Source organism: Chinchilla lanigera, unplaced genomic scaffold (genome assembly GCF_000276665.1).
Source record: "Chinchilla lanigera isolate Chin_1 unplaced genomic scaffold, ChiLan1.0 scaffold00005, whole genome shotgun sequence".
In the NCBI taxonomy this organism is placed as follows: Eukaryota; Metazoa; Chordata; class Mammalia; order Rodentia; family Chinchillidae; genus Chinchilla; species Chinchilla lanigera.
In genome coordinates this window covers 11,850,927-11,876,390 of record NW_004955406.1, presented here as the reverse complement: position 1 = coordinate 11,876,390, position 25,464 = coordinate 11,850,927, and the positions used below count along the sequence as shown (strand labels likewise).

Genomic DNA, 25,464 nt, shown 5'->3' with positions numbered 1-25,464 from the left:
ACGGAGCCAAGCTGCTCCAGCCAAGGTTTGATAGATTATCAGCTTGTGTACAACAGCAAAGATTATGTTAATTGTGCAAAAGCACACCATATGCAAACTTTTATCTTTAAGAAGTTGTTTATAAGGGTCGGGGATATAGCTCAGTGGCATAAGCACCTGCCTGGCAAGTGCAAGATTCTGAGTTTGATTCCCGGTACCAAAAAAAAAAAGTTGTTTATGAAAAGCTATTTGGGGCCAGGGATACAGCTCAACGGCACAAGCACCCACCTGGCAAGTGCAAGGTCCTGAGTTCAATTCCTGGTACACACAAAAAAATAAATAAATGAAAAATAAATAATAAGCGGTTTGTATCATTGAAAGCTCTATCATTGTGTTTTACTTGTAAGACAAAAGATGTTAATGTATGAGTTGTTTTTTCTAAACTAAAACCTCAGTGTTCAGATTTAATTGCAGCGTTGGCACTTTGTGATAAAAAAGTGGGTTTTGGCTTGTGATCTGTAGAAGTTTCGCCATCACTGTTCTAGGCCTTGGCCGGAGAAATTCTGGCCAAAATTAAGAACAGGGTCCACATAGGCTTTGAAAGGATAAAAAGGAAAAATTTGCCTAAATCTTCAACATCTTTGATCTTTGCCCTTTCTTCAGGGCCGTGGTTTGGGCTCACAGCATAGCTTATCTCCCGAAGCTCAGTACATGGAAAGAGCGGCTTGGTGAATGTTCCGTAGACAAATGTTTGTCTGTCACATTGTTTAATGTTTACTGACATTGAATTACTCTTCTTTTTAGTCTTCAGTTCTAAGAACATGTTTGTCTATCCTAACTGATATGCTGTTATCAGATGAATAAGATTAGAAATTATTTAGCATTTTGCTTGGGTTATCTGCAGGGTTAGCCCTAGATACAAGGATCAATTGTTACAGTGTAGAGGTTTAGAGCGCTCGGTGATAACACAGCCGCAGCAGCATGTGTGCCATAGGTCCGCTGTTCATCTACTTGAGAGATACACTTTTATTCCTTGATTCGTATTTTTCCAGAATGTCAGAGGTTATCTTAAGCATTATTTCAGTTGTCTTTCACTGTAAATTTCATCAAATACTCTTTTTATTTAGGTGAAATATAAACCAAATATCACAAATAATATTGTGCAGAACACATGTGCAAGGAGCATACAGCTTTATATGTAAAGGCCTTCCAGAATGAATGTAGATATTACAATTAATGAAATAAACTATTAATAAGTACTTTATCAACAATGAGGTTTTTATAAATAAGCATATTGTGGGAGGGTTAGGACCCTCATTTCTAGAGTCCAACAAATCTAGGCTCCAGTTTGAGTTCCATCTGAAGACCAGAAGTGTGATCTTGGTCATGTTACACAACTGCTTTGAATCTCAGTTTCATCATCTGTAAAATGGGTACAGTATCCATACCCATCTCAGAATTGTGAGAATTAGAATAATATTTATAACATACATATAACACACTGTCTAGTCTATGATAAAAGCTATATATGTGTGTGTGTACATACGTGTGTTTTCAGCTAGCTATTATGGCATGTTTGTTTTATTTTTGCAGCAAGAAACGTGGTTATTTGCTAGCTTTCTGTGTGAGACCAACATAGGTGTTGTTTTCTACATTTATTTTCATATCCTCACCCCTGGTAGCCTGAACTTTGTTACCAAACAGTCTGCAGGAACACCGTCAAGTATGTTGTGCAAGAGTTTTAAATATTTACCCCAATTTAAGTTTTTCAGTAATTTAAACTACAGGGCCTACTTTTCATGCTGTGAAATTCTGTATTTTCCACATAATTTAAACCATGTCAAGGCTGGAACACTATCTACAGGCTGTGTGTTATTTTATTGTACTTCTGGGGGTCTCGTGAACTTGAGAAAAGAGTAGAAGGGCAAAGAAATTTCATTTTTCACAATTCTGGTTTTAAACAAAGACCGAATTCTCCTAATTCCCCACGATCCCTTCTCTTACTTGCTCCTCCCAACTCTAAAATTTAGATTACAGCTGTGATATTTTCTATTTGCATATGCTTTTCCTGAAACTGTACTAACTGGCAGGACGATAAAGCTAGAGGTGTGATGCTGACGGATTAGAACCAATGAAGATGGAAAAAAAAGGCCACAAAGACGGCGAGCAGCCCCAGGATTTTCAGCAGGAAAGAAGGTGGGAAGGTTGGAGCAGCCTTCACAGAGCGAGTCTTCAGCGGCTTCAGGATCCTTTGTTCCTGGCTGAGGATGGCGTGTCTGGCTCCTTCCCACTGCCCAGACCCAGCCAGACGGTACTGATAGGAGTTGCAGGGTCCGAAAAAGAGTTTCACAGCCAGCTTAGGCTCTCTGAACAAGAGAGAGATGAGGTCTGGCTTGGCCCCTATCTCCAGGGCGAGCTCATCCAGGTAGTCCACGTAATTGGTCTGCAGTACCTGGCTGTGGCTTTCTCCAAACCTGAATGAAGAACGAGAAGAGGACAGGTTCACAGACTGTTCTCACCTCTATGGAACAGGACGCCTTTGATAGCTGTTTAACAAATGAAGGGAGTAGAAGTCAGTGAGTCTTAAGTGAATCTGTGGAGGAGAGTGTGAGTTTATCCCAGCAGGAGGCCAATCTCTCACACTGAGCACAGGCTATCAGCTAAATAGCCATGAGTTTCCGGAAGCTCTAGGGATGGGGCCAGGCTGATCACTGCAGTCACTGCTTAATATTCATCACACAACTGCAAGTCTCCTGGCAAGTCTGCACTAGGCAGATTGCTGTAGAGACTAAAAGCCTAGCTCAGTGTCAGAGCAAAGGAGATGCTTAACGTTTCCTTGTCGAATTGCTGAAGTACCTGGCAGCCTGGTTGATGTGCAGTAGGTACCCAGTAAATGTCAAATGAATTAGACTTTGAACATAAAAAGAACCTGTTATCCAGGTGTAAAAAGCTCAAGTGAACTTCCCAAGAGAACTTGGTCACTGTTCAAACCATGTTCTCCATCAGGAAAAACAACGAATCCTTGAAACTTCATACCTGAAATCCTTCCTGATTTATTTGCATGGGGACTCTAAGGTAACTTTCCAGAGATATTCAGGCTACTGTCGTGACCACCGCACCACCCCACTCCCAGTCAGACCAGAGTACGGGTGACCTGAGAAGGTGTACAACCTCACACGGGCATCATACAAGACTAAAATGAAATTAAGCCAAGAAAAAAAAAAATGTTCTGATCTGGTACAGTCTCTATCCTTGTTTCTTAGACTACAGAGTAAAGGAATTATCCAGGAAGACTGTAAAAATGTAAATTTCCACTTTCATCCACAAAGCTTCTGATTCAGTGGGACAGAATTGTAGCCCAGAAATTTACTTTTTATCAAACAGCTATGTGTTCTTTTAGGTAGTGACATCGTTCTACTTTGAGAACCGTTGCTCTAAATAGATAGTGTTTTTTTAAAAATATGCTTACAATTCAATTCTTTTTTCTTTCCTTTTGATAATGTCCTCCATCATTGTCTGCTCTGAAGGTAAGCTGCACAAGCCTAGAGAAAGAAAGGTGGGTTTCAGTGGGGTTGACTTATTATCATTGCTTTTCACAGTAGTTGGCTTTTAAAATTAAATTCTTTATGTTGGATCCTGTCATATGAGACACCACAGCTGCATTGCTGACCCCCAGCTGCACGTACAGCACAGTGCGCGGCATGGATTATGAGGCAGACGAGGTTAAGAGAAGGGGCTGGGCAAGGTAAGCATGGCTGAGGGGCTTGGAAGCAGTGTTTGGGATCTGTTCTAAAGGTGGTAGGACCCTGTAAGAGTTTCCTGAGTAGGACGAGAAGATTAAGATTAAACTTCTCCTTTGGAAAGAGCCATCTGGATGTGAATTTAGAAAAATAAGCTGAAAGGCAGTGAGCCTATAGCTGTGGAGAACAGACAAGAGGCTACTGAAGCAAACCTGATGAGAGATGAGAGTGGAAAACAGGAGGTGTGGATAGAAAAGATCAGTGCAAGAGTTACCATGTGCTTCTGGTTCTGTCTCCTGCCCACAAGTGTCCTCTGAGCCATAGATGCGTTGGGAAATGGCCAAGGCCCCTGCATATGGCTACTCACTGGACATCTCAGATTCAAGTAGTCAAAACAAGGCTCATCATCAAAGTCTGCCTGCCCACCCCTGCATCCTCTTCTGTGCAGCCCTCCTCTACTGCAAGCACTGCTGTCCACCTCACTTTTAGTGCTAGAGATCTGCCAGATGCCCTTGCTTCCTGTATTTGCCCACACTGAACAAGCAATTATGTCCTGCTGATTTCTTCCTTGACGATTCCTCAGGTTTATGTCCTCTTTTCCCTTTGTCTCTCTGCTCTGGCCTAGGCATTGTTATATTTTAGCACAGGTGATTGATAGTTTTCTCACTGGACTCTGAGCTTCCACTATTCTCCTCCTTTAAATGTACATTCCACACGACTGCTGAAATAATGTGTGATAATAATGTCTGAGAAGGCCTGTCCTTGCTTATGCCCCTACATTGGTGTCTCTGGCTGAAAAGCTTTCTACGATGTGGATTCTGCGTCCTTGTGCCAGACTTATTCAAGGTGGCCATGCGATGCAGCCAGATTTGGGAATTGACACACAGATTATGATCCAGGACTCTTAGGATGACAGTCAAAGTTTTTGTGCCTGGTTCTCTTCTTCCTCCCCAAAATTCATCTCCCCGCACCCTCCTTCTCCTCACGCCTTGCTCCAGATATGTCAGGTAGCTGTGACTGTCCATGTGCATCATGCCTCTGTATGCTTGTGCTCAGGTGACTTCTCTTTCTTACTTTGTTTCCTTTTTGAGACAGGGTCTCGCTATGCAGTTCAGGCTGGACTTGAACTCAGTTTGTAGCCCAGGCTGGCTTCAAACTCGCAGCGATCCTCCTGGTTCAGCCTCCCAAGTGCTAGGACTACAGGCTTGTGCCACCACGCCTAGCCTCTGCTCAGGTAATTTCTTTCCTGTACCTGAGAAACTTAGTCATCCAAGAAGTTTTCCTTGACCCTCCCCTTACCCCTACTCTGCTAAGTACCCTCTCTCTTCTCACAGTACACATGCTTTTCTCTATCAAAGCATTTGCTACACAATGTTAAAATGAGTTGTTTAAACTTTTCTTGTCCCAGTTAGACCCAGCACAGGCTACGTCTTCAGTGAGTTTCTGTTAAACAGAACTGAACTCTGGAAGCAGGAAAATCATAGCCTTCTAAGTGGGTGAAGAGCTACCCAGATGCACAGAGAGAAACCATACAATAATTTTGTAACTTTGTGCGGATTGGTGATGTTCAGCTGCTCACTCACCTTTGAAAACTCTCGTTGCCCAGCGTGCCTGAAGCTCAACAGTTGGGAAAATAGAGCCGAGGGGCTGGATGAGACCGAGGCATGCAAGGGTTGACTTCTCCAGGCGAGGGGGGAACATGTATTTATACAGTGAGACCATATTCTGCTCTAATTGGAAAACTGGCTCCTCAAGGAAAGGAAAAGAGAATGTATAGCCGGTTGCAAAGACAATGACATCAATGTCCCCCTCCACTGTTCCATCCTCAAAGATGGCGGATGTTTCTGTGAGCTCTGTCACTCTTGGTTTCACCTTGATGGCTCCATAGAGTATGCGACTGGGAAGGTCATCATTCAGTATAGGCTCTTTCATAAGGTATCTGAGATACATAGGAGAGAAACACTCAGAAGGCTCTTCTGCTAAGGAATCTTGAACTCTCTTGACATTTTTTAGGGGTAGCTCTGAAAATTAAGGAGTTTTCAAGTGACTATAAAATTTTAGCTTGATTAATTGGCTTCCCCCACCTTTATTTCTGATTTACCATCATCTCACAAATCTCACCCTCAGAAGTATAGAAAAGCATGTAGGTGATGTTAGTTGAAGTCATTTTATTTACAGTATTAATTTGTTTTTTTTTTTGTGAGACAGGGTCTAGCTATGTAGTGCAGGTTGGCCTTGAACTCACTATGTTCAGGTTGGCCTTGAGCTCACTATGTAGCCCAGGCAGGCCTTGAACTTGCAGGTGCTCTTTCCTCAGCACCCCAAGTACTGGGATCACAGATGTGGACCACAACACCTGTCAACTCAGTTAGTCATTTTAGAAAAGGAGCACTCCCAAGGGCTTAGTAAAATGGCAACACCTCTGGTTAGTACCAAAGTAACCGTATTATTAGGTTACTGGTGATTATTATCCTATTGATGCTTCTACTATTTTTATGTTATCTAGCTTTATTTTGCTGTTTTATTTAATTCCTATGTAATCATAGGTAAGGAGGGGAAATCATTAACTTCATAATGAAATCTACTATGGCATCAGCATAAAAACGAATGGATAAAACTAGGTTTGGTGATATTTGTTAATCTCAAATGCCACTGAGTCTCTATTTATGATAGGCTTGATGAAGGAGCAGTTGGGTTGTATTTCTGAAGGTCTTTTCGGAGAGTTGAGAACTCTTTTGTCCAATCTCAAAATAGAACTACATGGCATTTGTTATAAGATTTTGAAGACCTATTTTTTTTTTAAAGGAAGGAGCCTGCTATCAACTAAGGAAAAATAAACACCTACACTGTTTTGCTTGTGCTTAAAATATCAATGACATATAATTTGGAGATCAGGAAATATTTGTCTTTGTCAAAGAGAAAAGACTATGTTCTCAAAAACTGCCCATGGAAAGAGCCCTCATAACACACAGAGTTATTAAAGCATAACTTGTCTGATGGAGGGTTATATGCTTCCTACCACATCCCTCTGGAAAGAAACTCATAGTCTCTTGAAGCAATCTTCTCCAATGTTGGACAATTTTAGGTGTTAGACAGTTCCTTCCATCAATCCTAATTCTGCTTTCTAGAACCGCTTATAGCACCCCTGCATCATCTTCTTAGGTATGTTTTCAGGACATATAGAAAGCATTTAAAATTTAAACTCCAAGACCTATATGATACATACACTGTTAGCGATTTGGATCTTTGTAATAAAGGCAGCTTCAGACAACCCTGTTAACCAACGAATATATCATAAAATGACTCTACTTGTTTTTAGGCTCCAGACTATAATTTGCATGGTTGAACCAACGATTTAACTGTTGTTCCATCATCCATTTGAGAACTGTTCGTGGCAGGATGTTTCGGAGCATTGACTTAAACCTAGTGTGGAACACCATGTCCCATGGATAGCCATCTTCAGAGATTCGGCTCATGACCCAGGACCCACTTCTGGTGCTGATGAAAACCTAGTAAGCAAAAAGGGATGTAGTTTACATTCAGACATTGTCCTCCGTGGGAAGAATCTATTGTATAGTGGTGGATATTGTGTTCCCTTTCAGAATTTATTGAGGTTCTCTTTTGCAGATGATTGGCCTCACAGTGAAGTCCCCTTAGTTTTCAGCACTCTTTGGCAACTTTATCATAAAAGGAGATCCCTAGTAACTTTTACCCTGACACAGCGAGATTTCTTTTTTTTTTGGTGGGAGGGCATTTCTAGGACTGGGAATTGAACTCAGGAACTTGTGCTTGCTAGGCAGGCGCTTGTGTCACTGAGCTATATCCCTAGCCACAGCAGGATTTCATGGAGACATAAGAAGACTTTAGATCTAATAGAAATCTTCAGAAATATATATTTTTCCTTTTTTACTGTTACTCTGTAGTCCGAATGTGTATTTGAACTGCTTCTCAAATTTTTGCCATCATTTTATAAGTTCCGTTGTTTAAGGCTGTCCTTCATAAACAAGTGAGATTCATTTGTAAGCAATCCAGTTCACATGAGGTTAGGATCATGAGTTCTGAATCCAGACTGCCTTCCTTTGAATCCCAGCCCCACTACTTACTAGCTGTGTTGCCTTAGGTGAGTTATTTTCAACCTCTCTCTGCATTTCCTTTATTTTTCTTTAAAATTAGGGTCATAGCAGTACCTACATCATGACATTATTTTTCAGGTTAAATGAAATGATACATATGAAGTATTTAAGGTGTTGCCTGGAAACTATAAGCACTGCTATCTTCATTATTTTCTAAATTTAGGCTGCAGCAGGGAATTTAATACAATGCCTCACACCTGGATTGAGCTAGAATTTGAAGACAAATTTTGTGGGGAAGGGCTTCAGTCCTTAGGTTCGGGCTACTTTCTCTGAGATACATGCTTCAGGCTCAGAGCCAGATATTTGATTTTGGTGGGAAGTGTGTGGATGGCCCAACACCATCCAGGTATCCAGAATGGTTCTTTGGGGCTGTGGAAGAGGGTTCTTTATCCTATGAATGGATCAGGGAGCACTCAGGATTTTGCTGGGTTTAGGTCATAACTTTAACCTTCACAGATGTACCTAGTTCCATCTCTTATGTACATAGCTCCTATAAATTGTCTGATGAGTCTTCCTCAAGAGGATTTAAGAATATAATACTTTGTATAGGAGGTTTTATATAATGCCAATTTATGTGATTAATCAGTATTGAAGAGATACCCTGTGCAAAAGATTTTAATGAACTGTGTGGAACACGAATATTGCCAGTGAAAATTCTTATTATTGAATCTGGCTTCATAAGCAAGATTTTTAACAGGCATGACCCGTATCAAGAATTGGCTCTTGCAATCCATGACTTGATATCTTTGGAACATCTGTTCTAAGTTCAAATCGTTGACCTGACCACATGCCATGGTCTAGGATGTATCTTCACATGGTTGACAGTTAAGTCAGCTTGGCTTCTTTTATTTTTCCTATCATTCTCCTCTCTGCTTGTTCATATGGTGGGTTTTCCCAGCATGAGGGAGACTGGGGCCAGTAGTTCCCACTGCTCTGCTCTGTTGCTCTCTCTCTCTCTCTTTTTTCCAGTACTGGGAATCAAACTCACGACCTCGCGCTTGCCAGGCAGGCGCTGTGCCGCTGAGCTAAATCCCCAGCCCCTTGCTCTGTTGTTCTCTAAATTCTTAGTTGTTGCCTCCTCACTGGTTCCTCACCCTGAGGTTTTAAAGCATTGGAAAGTGAAATGTGACTTCTTTTTACAGAAAAGGTGAGAACTTCTTGGGTCTAGTGAAACTTACTCTTGGTTAACCTCTGTGTTTACAGGTTGGCTCTGACCAATGATGACTCTGACAGGTCCAGTGTAAACCCTTCACTACCCTGCTGGGGAGGCACTGTGTTTGTTTATTGCTCCCGGTAATCTTTTTTTTTTTTTTTTTTGATACCCGGAATCAAAATCATGACCTCATGCTTGCCAGCCAGGCAGGCAGGCACTGTGCCACTGAGCTAAATCCTCGCCTGCCCCTAGTAATCTTGAGCCCTCAAAGTATAAGACTTGGGACACTAAAGTTTTGCTGGTTGTGAACGTGGTCGTGGTTAAGTCTTGTTTAGCCAGAGATACAAGGCTGAGGAGGTTAGTGTAACAGCAGTAGGGCTCCTGACTTAGGCCTTGTTGATGAGAAATACTTTGAGAAAGGACCATGAGCTACGGGTTTCCATCTTTGCCTAGGTCTGTCCTAGAAGGGATTTACTTCTGATCATCTCCATCAACATTACATATATCTTTGATGTTTGCCTCGTTGGCAGTTCAGCATGTGTCATTCCTGCACAGGTACAAAAATAAGTATTCTGAAGGACTCAGAGAGTGCCTCAATACCTATGATCTTAGTCTGGAACTCTCACCATCTATTAAATCTTCTTTTCATAGTAGTTGGGTCACTGAGACTTACCTATATTTCAGATATGATTCACATAGCACTAAATTTCTGAAAGACATTCCCCCAAAAAGGCACCTATCAGCATCTCATTAAGTCCCCTGGGAAGAAACTAGGTCCATTACACAGAAAATCATCTAGTTGAAATTTTCTATTTAAAAGATGAGAGAACCACAGTCTAGAGAAGTGAAATGACTCAGTCTAGGATAAAGACTCATTAGTGGCAGAGCTGAGAGAAAAATTGCCGCTTCTTGAATTCCAGATTTTCTCTGATGCCACAGTGGGCAACCACCCAACCAATTAATGAGCACTGGAGCTTTGACTTATAGAGCTGGGGTGCTCGAGTTTGCCTGTCCTCCTTCATCTCCCCCGTAGTACAAGGTAAGCAGAGAGCGTCGCACCTGAGCAGCATTTTTACTCAGCTCCGAGGCAATATCTGCAGCTGAGTTTCCTATTCCAATCACCAGGATGCGTTTTCCCTCAAATCCAACTGGGTGCTTATATTGACGGCTATGGAAATACTGCCCTTTGAACCGCTCAATACCTTCAGGGAAAAGAAGAGAAAAGTCTGTGAATGTCCACGTAAACAATTATGTCAAGCTACCTGTAATAAAGTTTGGAACTCTTTCTTTATGGGGTCAATCATCTGACCCATTGCTTCCCCTCCTACAGGAGTTACACCATCAGGGTCAATCGGCAAGCTCAAAGTAAACATCTATAAAAAATATTAGGTACCGTTTATGTGGTTCAGGACCACAGAGAGGCTGTATTCAGAGACTGGAGGATGCACTTACAGAACATACCATTGGCTTTGTGAATGATGCAGGGTCAGAGGCTGGTTCTGACTACCTAATCTCTTATTTTGGACTGTCTAGTGACACTTTAGCATCACATAGCAGGTATCGTCTTAAATATTTCTTGAATACATTATTAAGTGCTCTCATTGTAATTCTGTAATACAAGATTAACACTTATTCTGACTTTGTAAAGGCAAATGAAAGCTAAAATAAACCAAAAATACAGACTTTACACATTCAGTATGTCGAGAACTTATTGGTAGCTAATTGCAGATAAGCCTCTTGTGTCCTTCCACACTTGCTTGGAATATAGGACTTCATTAATTATTTGCCTTTTATGGTGGAGTTACTTGAAAAGGCCTTGATCATTAGTTCTTAAAATGAGGCCCCTTGGAATGTGTTAGAAATATAAATCCTTAGTTTCAGGTCAGATCTACTGATTCAGGAATCCTGGATGGATCCCAGAAATTTGTACGTTAAAGTCTTCCCCATGATTGCTTTTGGGAACCATTCCTATAGACAAGTGGGGCCCAATCCTAACTAGATTTTAAATCACTCAAGCAAATTTGATTTCCCTGGCTGTACCCCACGGTACTTGGATCTTTGAGGACTGTGCTCAGGCATCAGAGCTTCAGAAACTCCACTGGTGATCTGTTGTAAAGTCCAGCTCTCCAAACTGAGAGTCCTGAGAAAGAATTGTGTTCTCCAAGGAAAGGGCCTGGGGAGCTTCAGGACCGATGGCCACAGGGCTGCATTCCTGCACTCCTCTCCCATCACCATCTTGAAAGTGTTTTTTTCCAGGACCTCTGTCCAGTAACCTCTGAAGAGTAAAACTTCAAGGACAAGACAAGTATGGATGTGTTCAGTAGACCAGAAAAAACCCAAGACAGACACATGGATAGAAGAGCTTCTCCAACAGAAAGCTGATTTATTTGAGAATTCTCTGAAATTCTGGAAAACACATAGTGACTTTGGAGGAAGTCAGTTGGACTCTAACTTAATCTTACTGTTCTCCCCAGTTGGATTGACAGCCAATCCTGCCTGTCAATCCAAGTTGGATATAAAGTTCCTAGAAACCTAATCCTAAGAGCGGAGGATCCATGCAGCCCTCACCTGGAAATGACTTCAGTGGGATGTGAGGTAGGATGTGGTGACCGCTGCAAACCATAACTGCATCGAAGACAGCACTTTGCTCCTTGCCATTGCTCTGAGTGACAACCTCCCATCGGCCAGATGAGGAGAAGTCTGGGCATTTTTTCACAGTAAGGACGATTGTCTTGAGCAAACAGAGAAGGCATCATTAGCAAGTGCTCTAGCATAACATGGGTCCTGTCCAGGGCCTTGAAAGTAGGGATGGATAGAGTGTAATGTGTAGCTCCATTTTGTTTCTTTTTGGAATTCATTGCAGGCCTTCCAGCATGCCTGTCTCATTGTTCCTTGGCAGACAGCACTCAGGACATGATGCTTTGTGCAAATGTCCTGGCTCAGCAGCGGGAACCAGCATGTAAAGAGTGCTATGTCCTGAACATAGACTTGAGTGAAAATAGAGAAAGAAGATGAGATCTGGACAAGGATACAAAGCGTGTGTAAGTCACTGAAGTGGTCCATATAATGAGCATTTGTCAAGAATCTTTTCTATGTCTACCTCTGTATGGAGTCTGGATGAAGGAAGCTATTTCACAGGAAGTGCTGTGCAGGGTGCCTGCAGTAGTGTCAGCCCTCCTTGAACTGGCAGTCTTTATTGTTAATTATTTTTTTTAGAGTAAATGATGTTAGCACTACAGGGCATGATCTCCTCTGAATGAAATAATTTATTGTCTGGAGAGCTGTTAGTTTTTAAAAAATGCTCATAACTACTTCATGTTCATAGTATTTAAAAAACATTGTTAAATGGAAAAAAAACTTGTCATCTTTTAGAGGAATGACGTGCTTCTTCTCATGCTCACAAATATTTGCATTTCCTGTATATGTATTATGGTTTGAATAAGTGTTGCCCAAAGTCCCGTATGTTAAAGGTTGGGCCCCAGGCCATGGCGCCACTGGGATATGGGGCAATCTGTAGAGGCGGGGCCTAGTGGGAGGAAGTTGGGTCATTGGGGCATAGCCATGAAGGGGGAACTCAGGCCTCTCTGTCTTTGCTTCTCAGGCACCATGAGATGACAGCACAACCCACCACATACCACCCACCACGATCATGACATGCTACCTCTCCACAGGCCTGATGGCAATAGGCCCAACTGACTATGGACTGAAACTTCTGAACCTGTGACCAGAATCCAACCTCTCCTCTTTTAATGTAAGATATCTTATTGTTTTGTCACAGAGAGGAAAAGCTAAATAATACAATATACCTTGCAAATTTTTCAGATATATTTCAAAATACTGGGTTGATGATTTTTACAGCTGTCTCAATGTTAAAAGTGTACGTGGGATAGAAGTGGAAAGCTTGTGAAAGGACTTTAAAATATGCAGTCAGGTTTCACAGGAGAGTAAAGATTTCAGATTTGTAGTTCAGAATAATATACGAACTAAAGCACTATAAATCTTTCCTGCTCGAAATGTGCTTGAAGGACCACATAACCCATGAGTTTGTTGGACATGTAGAATTTCAGACCTCACCCCAGGATTGTTTAATCAGAATCCATATTTTATCAAGCTCTCCAGGTGACCCATCCATATATTAAAGTTTGAGAAGTGCTAATAAAAATTACATTGCTTTTTACTTTTAAGCTTTACAGTTGTCTACTTTTTTTTTTGTATGAGGAGACATTCACTTTATTAATTTTTGATGAAATTAAACATCAGTGAAGGAAGAAACATTTTTCACACAGTACTTGTATTAATATTTTGGAGTGGTTCACCGTGTTATCTGCTACTTCTTGAACTGAGCCTTAATATCTATATTTCAGTCAACTCAGGGACCAATAAATGGAAATAACTCTGCTTAACCCCTCTTCCCTGTCCAGGAAACAGTGTCAGCAACACAGAATAACCAAGAGAAACATCTCTCTTGCATTTTGAACATGATCTTTAAAATGACAGAGAAGTTACATTTCAGAAGACAGCAGTATGTTTCTTAAGTAGATTTACATCCTTTTGTGGACAAAGATGTACAAAAACTTCTAATATTAAAAAACCTGTCATTCATACAATGGATATGCCAAAAAAATGGGGGGAAACTACATTAAGTAAAACTGGATATTATAATATATTTATAGATGTAGACTTCCATCAAAACACACTAATACACATTAAATATGATATAAGCCTGGTCCATGCAAAACTTGAGCTACTAATAGAGTGAGATGTGTTAAAAAAATAAACCCCAGTAACAGTTATTTACCTAGAATGTAATTTAAAATTTATTGTCTATGGAATACTAGTAAAAATGCAGCATGTTTGAAGAAAATACTGTAGCTTCTGTTGTGGATTATTTGATTTTGAGAAAGCATAAGAATAAATAATTCCAAGTATATTTCAAAATGATCTGACCATCTTAACGTCCCTAGAAATTGCATCCAGGATAAAGAATTAGCAACAATTATTTCCAAAGTTTTCAGATATGAAGGGAAGGTAGGGAGTTTGTTTAACACATACCTAAGAAATCTCTTTTCTATAGAGAAGTTAAAAAAATAAACAGCAGTTTGATTTTTTTCCATACATACTTTCAAGGAAAATAAGGCTAGGAAAATTCAATGGTAATACATAATATTAGTTTAAATGTAATTTTACCATCAATATTATTATCACTCAAACTTAACGGATGGTTCCCTTCTATTCATATAAACAATCTATAATGTTAGGGACAATTATACTACTTTTGGAATTTAGTCATGTTCATACATTTTGACAGAAAATTGGAACAGGAGAGTTTATTCACATGTTTTCCATCATCAGAGAAACTTTTATATTTAAATGGGAACTGGATTCATAAAGAAAAAACGATTCCCCCAAAGTACAGTACCTGGAACTGAATATATTTTAGAAGATCAAACTTTTTGGCAAAAATTCTGAAATATTCCAGAAGTTTGGAGTTGGGCAGGAAGTTTGGGAAATCTTCAGGCATTGGGAAGTCACTGAAACAGGACATTTCTTTGCTGGTGTTGGTGATGACAGATTTGTAGATACTCGCTCGGCCATCTTCCACATTGTCCTATAAAGTCAAGTAAAATAATTAGTGATAATCACGTATTTAAAACATCTCTTCCTACCCTTGAGTGAGGCGATTCCCTTTCTTTGCTCCAGCTTGCCTAAAATATCCAGACGAAGAGGCACAGCATCTGTAATCCACCTGTTTGTCGCCTACCAGGGTTGCTCTGCTTAGTTCGGGAGAGCGGTACTGGCATTAATAAGGGTGGAGACATTTCTTTCGGCACTGCATGACATTTGGCTTTTCAGGTCTCTACCTATTTAATGTCAATCTTTGTGACTTGATTAACTTCCTCAGTTTCCCCTAGGGTGTGTTTATACCCCATCTGCACCTTTAGCAACCAATAAGCCCTGGGACAGAGAACATGCTAGAGAATTTCAAGAAAAATGAGTATGTTGAGAACCGGAAGTTTTCACATCTTGATTTGAATCTGCCTGCCTTCATGTTGTGCTTTATGCAAATCAACACTCCTCCAGTGACAAAAGGGTGAACATCAGTGATACCAATCAGAATTTAAACTTAAATCTTAATGTTAGCAAGTGTGCTTTGGTAAAACGCAACTCAGTGCAGAGTACGGTGGAGTTTATAAATTTTTTCTTCCAGGGGCTGGGGATTTAGCTCAGCGGCACAGTGCCTGCTTGGCAAGTGCAAGGTCATGAGTTTGATTCCTGGTCCGGGAAAAAAAACAAAAAATAAATTTTTTTTTTCTTCCAGCAGAGCTGTGTATAATGTCCTTTATGTTAAATCATGAAGAGGCCCAAATATGACAATCTGAGGTGAGTGCAATCAGCATATCATCAAAGAGGGTTTTATATTAAAAAATTTGAATGATGCTCCCCCCAAAGAACTCCTCAGTAGATGCTTCTACATAAGCAGAAACTGAGGCATGATCCAGAGAAATAGATGTGTCTGTTTTGCCTCCGCATTGGGCTGATGTTTACTTTCGTAATGACATGGAAAGCTTGTAGAATTTCCCTGTTTGGAAAAATGACAGTCTTACTTAAAGGACATCATAGTGATTTCTACAGCCTGGTGAAATAAAATTTAAAAAGTAAATGTTCACTCCTAATCTAGCCACTGCACTAAATCAGTTGTGCTTGTTTCTGTCACATCATTGTCCATAGAAAATGATTCATTTCCTGCCATACTTTTATGTCTAGTTTCCTTGGATTTTGGGCAACGCTGAAACAGGTAGCCTGGACTCTAGCAGAAAGGGCTTAGCCTGTAGAGTAAGATGCAAGTTTAAGTTCATCTGTTTTCAAACTGTGACTGTGGACTGGTCAGTGCCTCTGAGCTTCGGTCCCTGTCTACACGGTAGGGATGCGCTCAGGGCTCGGCAGCTGTGTCTGTTGTTCTTGGTGAAGCTGTGCCCTTTTGCTCAGCCCTCAGTTACTACCCACTGTGCACTGCAGGGTGAAAGCCCGCCTAGGCTGGCTGCTCTTACTGACACTGAATCGCTGACGTAGACACTCTTACTGTTATTGCACATGAGTTGTTTGTACAAGAGTCTTACTTGATCGCAAAGGGTGAAAAAGTAGAGTAAACTTATGGGTCTGTTATGTGAAAAGCTCTCTGTGTGTATTGGACCTCACTGTGACCTAATTTTAAGGATGGTTAGCAGCAAAGCTAAAATATTTGGTTTCAGATCATGTGTTCTCTCCTAGTTACTTTTCTCATTGCCGAGACAAATACCTAACACCCAAAGTTAAAGGAGGAAAGAATTATGTAGCTCACAGTTTGTGGAGATTTCAGTCCATACTCAGGCATTGCAGAGGAAAAACAGTTCATGGGGGACAGAAGGTAGCAAAGCAACAAGGGATGACCATGGTTGTTTCTATCCCTTATATGTTATCCAAGCTGCTTGGAGCGGGGGAGGTGGCACTCACACCCTTAATCCCAGTGCCCTTGATCCTAGCATTTCACCATGAGTCAATCCCAGAGTCACATGCTCTAGATCCAGCCACACCTATGAACGCAGGAAGCTTTGGGAGGGAGATCTAAACACAAGCTACAGCACGTTCTAAGAACAAACCTTGCTAACTATAGGCCCATTGTTTGCCAATAGCTTCCTTCTTAGTCCTACTTTGGCTCTTGTCTTTTCACGTTCATTCACTCACTCGTTCATTCACTCACTCACTCATTCATTGTTTATTTTTTCACTCATGCCTGCCATCCAGTGTTTTCTATCAGCAACATATTTATGTTTTTCGGACCAGATTGTAAAATTAGATGATAACTTGGTTACAACTTCAAGTGGTTTGGAAAAAACTAATCGGATTAGGGTATGCCAGCTTTCTAGGTGGTTGAGCTTCCCATTATTGTTAATTACAAGTACGAGAAGCCAAAGTAGATTGGAAATAGAACATGAAAGGAATTCTGTCTTATATATGAGGGTCCTAAACTTTGGATTAATAAGTAATGATATTTTTGTTTTCAAACACTGGCTTCAAATTACAAGCTGATGTGCAGTTTTCCTGCTTATTTCAGCAATGATTGAACATAGTGTCCTTGGCAAGACTGAGTGTTTGACTTCTTTAGCCAACCAAGTTTTCAAAATGGGAAATATTTAATTAAGGAAACAAATACTATTTTTCCTTAATACCTAATCATTTTGTGAGTAGTACAGAGTGAACGAGGGATGCACAATCAGACTGACTTGCTGATACACTATTCAATGGTTTTCTGATCATGGACAAGTTACATAAACTAGTTTCTTCATATTCCCCTGTAAAATGGGGCACGTCAGTGACTCCAGTGTCAGCTTTTAGGAGGCTTTACTGGGATTAAAGTGCGTAACAGTAATTGGTTCAAAATATGTGTTCAGTAAATGTTTGCTTCCTTTGCTATTATTATAGATCACTAGGGTTAAACGTCTTAAAGTATCCATAGAGTAGAATCAGTTAAACTAAGCCTGTTATACAGTAACTATAATATTAGTTTCTTTTAAGACTCAGTAAATTGCCCTGAAAATGTGGCTGAATTTTCTGTATGGTCAATTTTAAGGGGGAATTTGAGGTTTTAAAAAATGTGGTTTTGATATCTGGGCCCCAATGGTAATCTTAGGGTCAGGGCAAAATTTTTCTTTATAGGTTTTACTTGTGTAGTTTATTGGCAAACAATAATATCAAAATTCTTTTTCTGAAGACTAATAAGTTTTTATTACTGGGTTGGTTGGGAGGCAGCTGTTGAAAAAGAAATAAGCCCTTGTTGGGGTGGAGGTGTAGCTCAGTGGTAGAGCCCTTGCCTAGCATGTGTGAAGTCCTGTTTCCATCTCTAATACTACAACACACACACAAATGTACACACACACATGTGCACATACACATGATTGCACATAAAGAAACAAAGTCCTTGTAAGGGCTTCTTCCTACATTTAGTTGTCTGAAATAGCTGTCTACATATTGGAGAAATCTAGTAAAATTGTCTTAGTTTTCCCAGGATTATAAAGGGCAGATGATTAAAGCTGACTTAATAAGTGTGTGTATGTGTGTGTGTGCGTGTGTGTGTGTGTGTGTGTGTGTGTGAAATGCTTATTTTGCGAAGGCCACAAGCTTGGAGCTAGGGATAAGATGTAAACAGTACAAACACAGTTTCTATGTTCAAGGAGCTTATTATTATATTAAATTAAAATATATTAGAGGTTTGGGACAAAGACACACAGGTTTCGTCTCGAATGTGGCTTTCAAAACAGATAAATTTTACTCACACATTTATTTAAAATGTAAGTAGTTCTTAAAATGATATTCATACACAATGCTTTTGGCCTGTAGAATTTGGTACAGTGTACTTGTTTAATGTAAATGATCATGTTAGAGGATATTCCTAATTAGAACTTTCAGAATATCAGAAAATTGTATCACAAAACTAGTTAGCTAAGATAACACTGATTTTGAATTTAAGATCTTTTGACCATGAGCTGAACTGAAATTTATCCTTGACTATGAAAATAAAAAGATTATTTATTTATTTATTTATTTTTATTTTAAAAATAAAAGGAGGAAAACATTAACAGACAGCCTCTTACAAAATAGCAAAAGAACAGTACAGACAATATAGAGTTACAAACAAAGATAATTTTTTTTAATTTAAAAATTTTACTAGTCCACTTTGCAGTTGGTAATGATTACATTCATCGTGGGAGGGGGTCGGTACATGTACATAACACATTTTAATTCTTTTTACTACCTCTTCCCCTCCTTTCCTACCCCCCTCCATCTCTTGGTCCACTTCCCACTTGCAAAAAACTATCCCTGTTTCTTATTATCTGTCTCCTAGAAAATAAAATGGTTGCAAAAGTGTAACTAAGCTGAAGGGTAATAAACTACTGTAAAAGTGACTCACTTATTACAACTGTGAATTACAAAAACTTATAAAATAGCCCTTTTCCTTATGGAGCACCATTATTTTGACTTTACCAATCAATACTTAGTTACTATCTCATGGATGGTTACTCTAATGAGCTCAAAATAATAAAATTGCATTTTGCAAAATTTCATTCTTTAAAAGTGTCCTATCATTTTTTGCATTAGAAGTATTCAGGGGGGCTTTGAAAACTCTACAGTCTGAGTTGGTGTGAGGAGATCCCAGATATAGGTATTTTAGTAGAGCTCTTTTTATAGAGCACTACTTAATCCTGATTGTGCCATGAATTTCGGGAACTGTCATCTCTAGGATGGTATCACTGCATTCCGACGTCTTCGCATTCAGCTAGCATCTCCCTAAATCACTGGCTTTGACCACTAGTAGAGTTTTCCAGTTAAACATCTTCGCATAGACACTGCTTCCTTTCTCTCCTGCCCGCAGGGTAAGGGAACATTCACTGGCATAGGGCACAGCCAGAAGATTGGACCTCATTCTACTCTCTTTAGCCTTGGCGGTCATCTCTGAGCCACCTATATCTATTCTAGCAATAGGCTGTGACTTTCCATTCTCATAACTGTACCAGGTTCTTAAGCTTCCATAACTCTGTACATGCTGTTTACTCTGCCAGGAAGAGCATTTCTTCATATTCACATGCCTCATCTCTGCTATTGTCAAGACAAACAAAAGCAGCATCCCACGGAACCCTGTGCTGTTCTCTGCTGAGTGAGGTTCTATGCTTTCATAGAATTCTGTGTATCAGCCCTTATCCAATTGCACTCTGATAAGGATTTTCATTTTTGTATTTTCCCCTATGTAAAAAGCTTGCATTTCTGTATGTTTAGCACTTAGCACATGTCTGGAGCACAGTAGGCACTCCATCAATACACTTTTTAAAGGAGTGAAAAAATGATCAGTGTTAACCAGAAGCTTTTTTTGGTCACTGCAAAGATGGCTTAGGGATATTAAAATGGGCATTCGGTAGCATAATAGAAACAAGAAAATGGCTTTGCTAATATTATGCCATAAACTTTGTTCTGTCTTATGCATAAAATATTATAGTTTTTCTGATGGTATATTAAACTTTGTTTTAGTGTATGCAAGCAAACATTACTTCTTTAAAAAATATTAAGCAAAAATTACCAGTTATGTTGGCACATGCCTGTAATCCCAGCACTCGGAAGGCTGTAGCAGGATGACCACAATGAGTTTGAGGCCACTTTGGGCTACACAATGAGCTGATGGCCAGCCTGAACTGCATAGCAAGATCTTGTCTCAAAAAATCAAAAAAAGAAAAAAAGTCAGAAAAAATTAATGAAGTTATATCTAAACTGGTGAAAAGGACTATGGTATTTTATAGTTGATTACCTGGAAGTTACACATAGCTAACATTTCAAATTTGGTTGCGTTAAATATGTAGCAGAGTATAAAAGCCTGTTATACTGAATTATTCTCTGATTAAATTTATCCAGGAGAACTTCTGCAAGTAAGGTAAGGGTAAATCTATTACATATTTTGGAAAGGAAATGGTTCTTTGCTTTGAGACAATCCTACATAGTGCTATAATTTAAATGAACAGAATGTACTATTAATAAGCACTTGCAACTAAAACAGAAGAAAAGCCATAAGGAGTAGAAAAAATAGACAGAGAACATGACGTGTGTAGGTCTTAGTAGGTATGGAGATGACACCATATGGAAAGTTTCATTTGGTGATATCTCAGGTACTGGCTTCACATTTTTATCTGCTTGCCATGAGCATTTTAATTAGTAACTTTGACAAAAATATATTCTCAAATTTGTGCATGCAAATAGAGAGGTGTAGCAGAGATGACAATTGGCTGAAATTTTGAATAAAATGTTCTCAATCATTGATCAAACCAACTAAATAATGTTTATTACACCTATGTGAATTCTTCTTGATAGTTTCACAAGGATAGGATAGGAGTGACTTTTGTTAACTGCTTAAATAGAAAAGATCATGGGGTTTTAATTGATCCCCAACAAAGTATGAATCCTCAATGCACTGTGAGAGGAAGCATGACGTTAAATTAAGTCCATATATGTTTATTCTCAATATTGTGGCTGATTCTAAGATCACTGTACCACTTAGTCAGTATAGCCATGCCATGTATCCTTGGCTTTTTAGCTTTAAATTAGTATTATTAATAAATAATGTAGGAGGTTATTGCAAATATAGATCAAGATAATGCATATGCAAATAATTAGGAAAATGCTAGTTTTTAATCTGTGAGTGCTGAAAAGTTAATGCAGCATTGGACTGTTTTAGTGGAGGTATAGTATTCAAACCAAGCACAGTACAAATCATAGTGGGTAATGGTCAGACCAACTGACTACAGATTTGTTGAGGGCAGTGATTGAGTCATTCTCCATCCTCTAATGGGGTGCCTAGCACCTCTTTGATATGGAAAAGGATACTTTGAAAAATAAATTCATTTGGAATATTAGACTTTGGAGGAGTCGCACTTTAAGAGACAAAGGAAAGAGACCAAGATAGATATATGTCTAGAGAGTATTATATGAAGATTCGTTAAAACACCTGAATATATGTAGCGGGAGAAAGATCCTTGTATAAAACCAACTGTCCAAACCAGTAAACAACTAGGAAAACACTGTACTATAGACTTGATTTCTTTGTGACTACAAAGGGTCAGGAATAATAAAAGAGGCAGAACAGGCTAGTGACTAAAGAGAAATCATGGGTTTTTTTTACTCTCTGTCTCAATACTCCAGAAAGGTTATCAAATGTGAGGGCCCAGCAGGGATACAGATCTTCATTTCTGTTCTTTTTTCATGATCCATGTTCCTGTGAGGAAGTGATTCATCCTAAACCTCAATTTCCTATCCACATATCAAGGAAGACAATCGCAGGAGCTACTTCCTGTGGGTACTGTGGAGGAAAAGGATACATGCTAAGTCCTTTTCTACTGGAAAGGGTTGGAAACAGTGACTATGACTATGCTTCAAAAAATGACAGTAGGGGGAGCTGGAGAACCTTTTGGAAGAATTCACCACTGTCTAGGCTGGGCATGGGACAAGGATTTCAAAATTTTTGTTTTTGTTTAACTTGTCACCACTGCGTATGTGAAGTGATCTCACAAGGACTGTGTGGAAATAGAAGTTAATGGATAACTCACTTTAGAATGGACTGTGAGTTGTGAAGAGCCAAGCTTTCTTGGGCATGGGCTTGGAGCTCCCTCCACCCTTCTCAGAGCCTCTTCCTGTTGGCAGTACGCTGTCCTGGGAACCAAGGCGCTCACATGGCTCCAGTGGCGCCTGTGAAACTTCGCCCATTGTATGCTTCATTCTGCAGTTGTCTTCTAGTGGATAAGAGTGTTTACCTTTCTCTAATGAATGTAATCTTAAGACAGGTTTGGAACATGATATCCTAACAAGTTCCAAACAGTTGTTTGGAACTTTAACATCCAATAAGGATTAATTAATTCAGATTTTACTCTGACTTTTCCAATCAGTAGGAAGGTTTGTCTAATCTTGAAATGTCAGGCACTGAGAATAGGATAACAGAAATGTTTGGGGAAAGAAATAACTTCCTAGGGGCTGGGGATTTAGCTCAGCGGCACAGCACCTGCCTGGCAAGCACGAGGTGGTGAGTTTGATTCCCAGTACCAGAAAAAAAACAACAACAAGAAAAGAAATAGCTTCCTAGAATTCATGAAATCATATTGTTGACAGGTCACTAAGTAATTTTCATCTGTTCTGCTAACAAATTAGTGATAAATAAGGAACATTAGCTCTTAGGCATTGAATTCCAAATTGGATAATAAAACAACAGGGATGAATTTGTTATATAACAAAAAGTTATTATAATTTCTACATTTTTTTCATTGGATTAAAAATCCATCTAGGGACACAAAAAAAAAGAAAGAAAGAAAGAAAGAAAGAAAGAAAAAGAAAAGGAAAAGAAAAATCTCAGTTGGAATCTACATGTAAACCCAAAATGGACAAAGACAACATGCCTTTGGTTAAGATGGGAATGACCACTATGTTATATCACCCTCCCAGGAAAGGCTATAATGATTCTAGTGATCAGTAGTTAGTAAGAAATGAAGATGATTCAAGCTGTTTTTCTAGTTTTCTGCTCTGCAAAGTACCTGTCTTACACAAATCAATTTCTTTATTGCTGACTCTGAATGTGTTTGCATAGCTTAATGAATACATTTCTAAATTTGGTAATTGTGCCATGTTTGGTAAACTTGTCTAGTTATAGAATTTGTTTGAGATTCTTATTAGAACTCTTTAAGAGATTTTGACTCTGCAAGTCTATCAACCCAGACCTTTAAGAATCCCTCAGTTTCTGATGGCTATGGATATTTCAGAAACTTAATATTAAAGGACTCTCTTTTGGCATGAGGTTCAGTTTGAATTGGTAAAATGCATATTCTGCATTGGTAAAATGCGTGACTTTTCCATCTCTCTAATTAGCCGATCTGTAGGAAGAACCCTTTGGATGCTCTCTGCTAATATTAGAGTCTGCCCTCCATAGATTCAAACCTTTTGCTCATCTCTGTTCTCAAATATTTTAATCACTCACCTACATATAGCTGAAGCCAGTTACGGTTCCTGTGTTTGGAATAAGAATGCAAGTTAGGGCATGATTATAAGGAAGGCCATAGGTACTTAAGGGTCAGAGAGAAAACAAACATGGTTTTCTTTTTTTTTTTGGTCAGAGGAAAATAAAACCAGACGTCCTAAAGGTACATATTCTTTGAAGAAGCACTTGGTTCAATGATGAAACAGAAGTGATGTCTTGCAAAGAATCCTTGCTACTTCTAGTTTTTAAAAGATTCTTTAATAGTATATTCTCTAACTAGTGTATCAGAGAATGACGAAAATCTGTGTTGTAAGACAATTGCTAGGTGCAAAAGAAGAAATTCTTTACATATCTTGGCTGGCCGCCTGGGTTGGCATGGTATTGCCTGGGGAGAGGCGGCAACCTATGCCTTCCATTGTGCATAGCTGTGTAAAAAAAATTCAAAATGAAATCGGATCAAAGTTGCTCAAGAAACTACTCAATAATTCCCTTCAGCAGCTATGATTCACCCTGAAATAGCAGCATAACCTATTCAAGGAGCAAGAAAAATCTCACTTACTTTGAACCTCCACAGCCCTCCGATATCTTCAGTCCTCTCAAAGCAAGTGGGCTCAAGTCCCTCATCCACACAGCATTTGAGAGAGATCAAGCCACTGACTCCAGCTCCAATTACTGCCACCTTCTTTGCCATTGCCTCCTGTCAGGGAATTGACCAATCGTTAGTGTTTAACTGAGACAAAAGGAAAGAAAATCCTTAAGATGTGGTGAAGTAACTGGCCTTAACCACTGTATCTATGGTAATTTAATAAGCAGCACCAATTGAATCTGCAAGGTCTCACTAATCAAATTCAAGTCTTTTCGGCCCATTGAGAGAAGCTGAGTTGTCTTGTGGACTTACAATGTCTTAGTTTGAACATGAAAAAGCAACCATTTAGTGAGACAAATTATTCAGTACCGTATTACTAGGCATGTGAGGTCAAGCTCCAGGTAGTCCTTTACAATTCTGAGCATTTCCTTCTCAGCTTCTTGCCCTAGCTATTGTTCTTACCTTTCTTTGTGTCTTGTAGCACTGTCTTTTTGACAGAATGGTTTTCTCCGGTGCTGTGTGCTGGCAGACAGAAGTTTTTAAGAGTCAGAGGTGACTGTGAGAAATAGGAGGAGCTTCTTGCTCCTCCTTCGCCCTTTTGCCAGCTGAACCTCTGAGGACTTCCTCAGGCATCCTGAAGTTATGCAAGAAGCTCACATCTGGAGGTCAAGAGTAATGATGGAATGTCCTTAAAATAAAAACATGCACACTTCACACACAGCACAAGATGGTTTACACTTTTTGTAATGGGTGTAATGAACATGCATTGACAAATTGATAAAACTGAATAATTAAAACAAGCTAAGATCATTTCTAATTTCACTACCCAGAGACAACTATAACTACTGTTGCCATTTTGGTATGTTCTTCCATCTGTTTGTCCAAACACATGTACCTGAACAGAAGTGGAATCATACTCTAAGTGCAACTTCCCATTTTGCCTTTTGTTTTCCAGTAGACCAATAGCTTTGTACCTACAGGTGCATTTTAATGGTTGCATGAGCTCCCTTTAGTTGATGGAAGTCTCTGTGTGCTAGGCACTATTTCTGGCACATCACTGTGCCTGTATGAATGGGTTATTTCCATGTTGTCCTGGAATTTGCATTTTTGTTCTGGCCTGGTTCTTTCAGACTTGATAAATTCTGGATCTTAGCATATTGTGATGTGGATACCTGTTCCTAGATTGCTCACTCTATCCAGACCCAGATCTTATCTTGATTTTTCTGCTTGTATGTATTCTGTTTTTTCTTTTCTGGGTACTGGGAATCAAACTCAGGACCTTGTACTTGTCAGGCAGGCGCTTGTACCACTGAGCTATATCTCCAGCCCCTGTTGTA

At 39.5% G+C, this 25,464-nt stretch overlaps 1 protein-coding gene across 1 annotated transcript; it reads right to left on the bottom strand.

The window, feature by feature from the left end:
• Positions 1-1,076: 1,076 nt before the first annotated feature.
• Positions 1,077-24,697, bottom strand: Fmo2 (flavin containing monooxygenase 2 (non-functional)). Its single transcript, XM_005374831.1, has 9 exons — positions 24,590-24,697; positions 24,101-24,238; positions 14,425-14,613; positions 11,574-11,736; positions 10,065-10,207; positions 7,029-7,228; positions 5,303-5,658; positions 3,449-3,521; positions 1,077-2,453 (listed from the first exon to the last, which is right to left on the bottom strand). The coding sequence occupies exons 2-9, from the start codon at positions 24,230-24,232 to the stop codon at positions 2,102-2,104; spliced, it is 1,608 nt and encodes a 535-aa protein (XP_005374888.1). The 5' UTR covers positions 24,233-24,238; positions 24,590-24,697; the 3' UTR covers positions 1,077-2,101.
• Between the last annotated feature and the right edge of the window lie 767 nt (positions 24,698-25,464).

Coding starts and splice junctions, on each gene's coding strand:
- Fmo2 (XM_005374831.1), bottom strand. CDS start 24,232: ATGGCAAAGAAGGTGGCAGTAATTGGAGCTGGAGTCAGTGGCTTGATC. Junction 11,737..14,424: donor TAAAATATATTCAGTTCCAG/GTACTGTACTTT, acceptor TGTTTGCTCAAG/ACAATCGTCCTTACTGTGAA. Junction 2,454..3,448: donor AAAGAAAAAAGAATTGAATT/GTAAGCATATTT, acceptor TTCTTCATTCAG/GTTTGGAGAAAGCCACAGCC.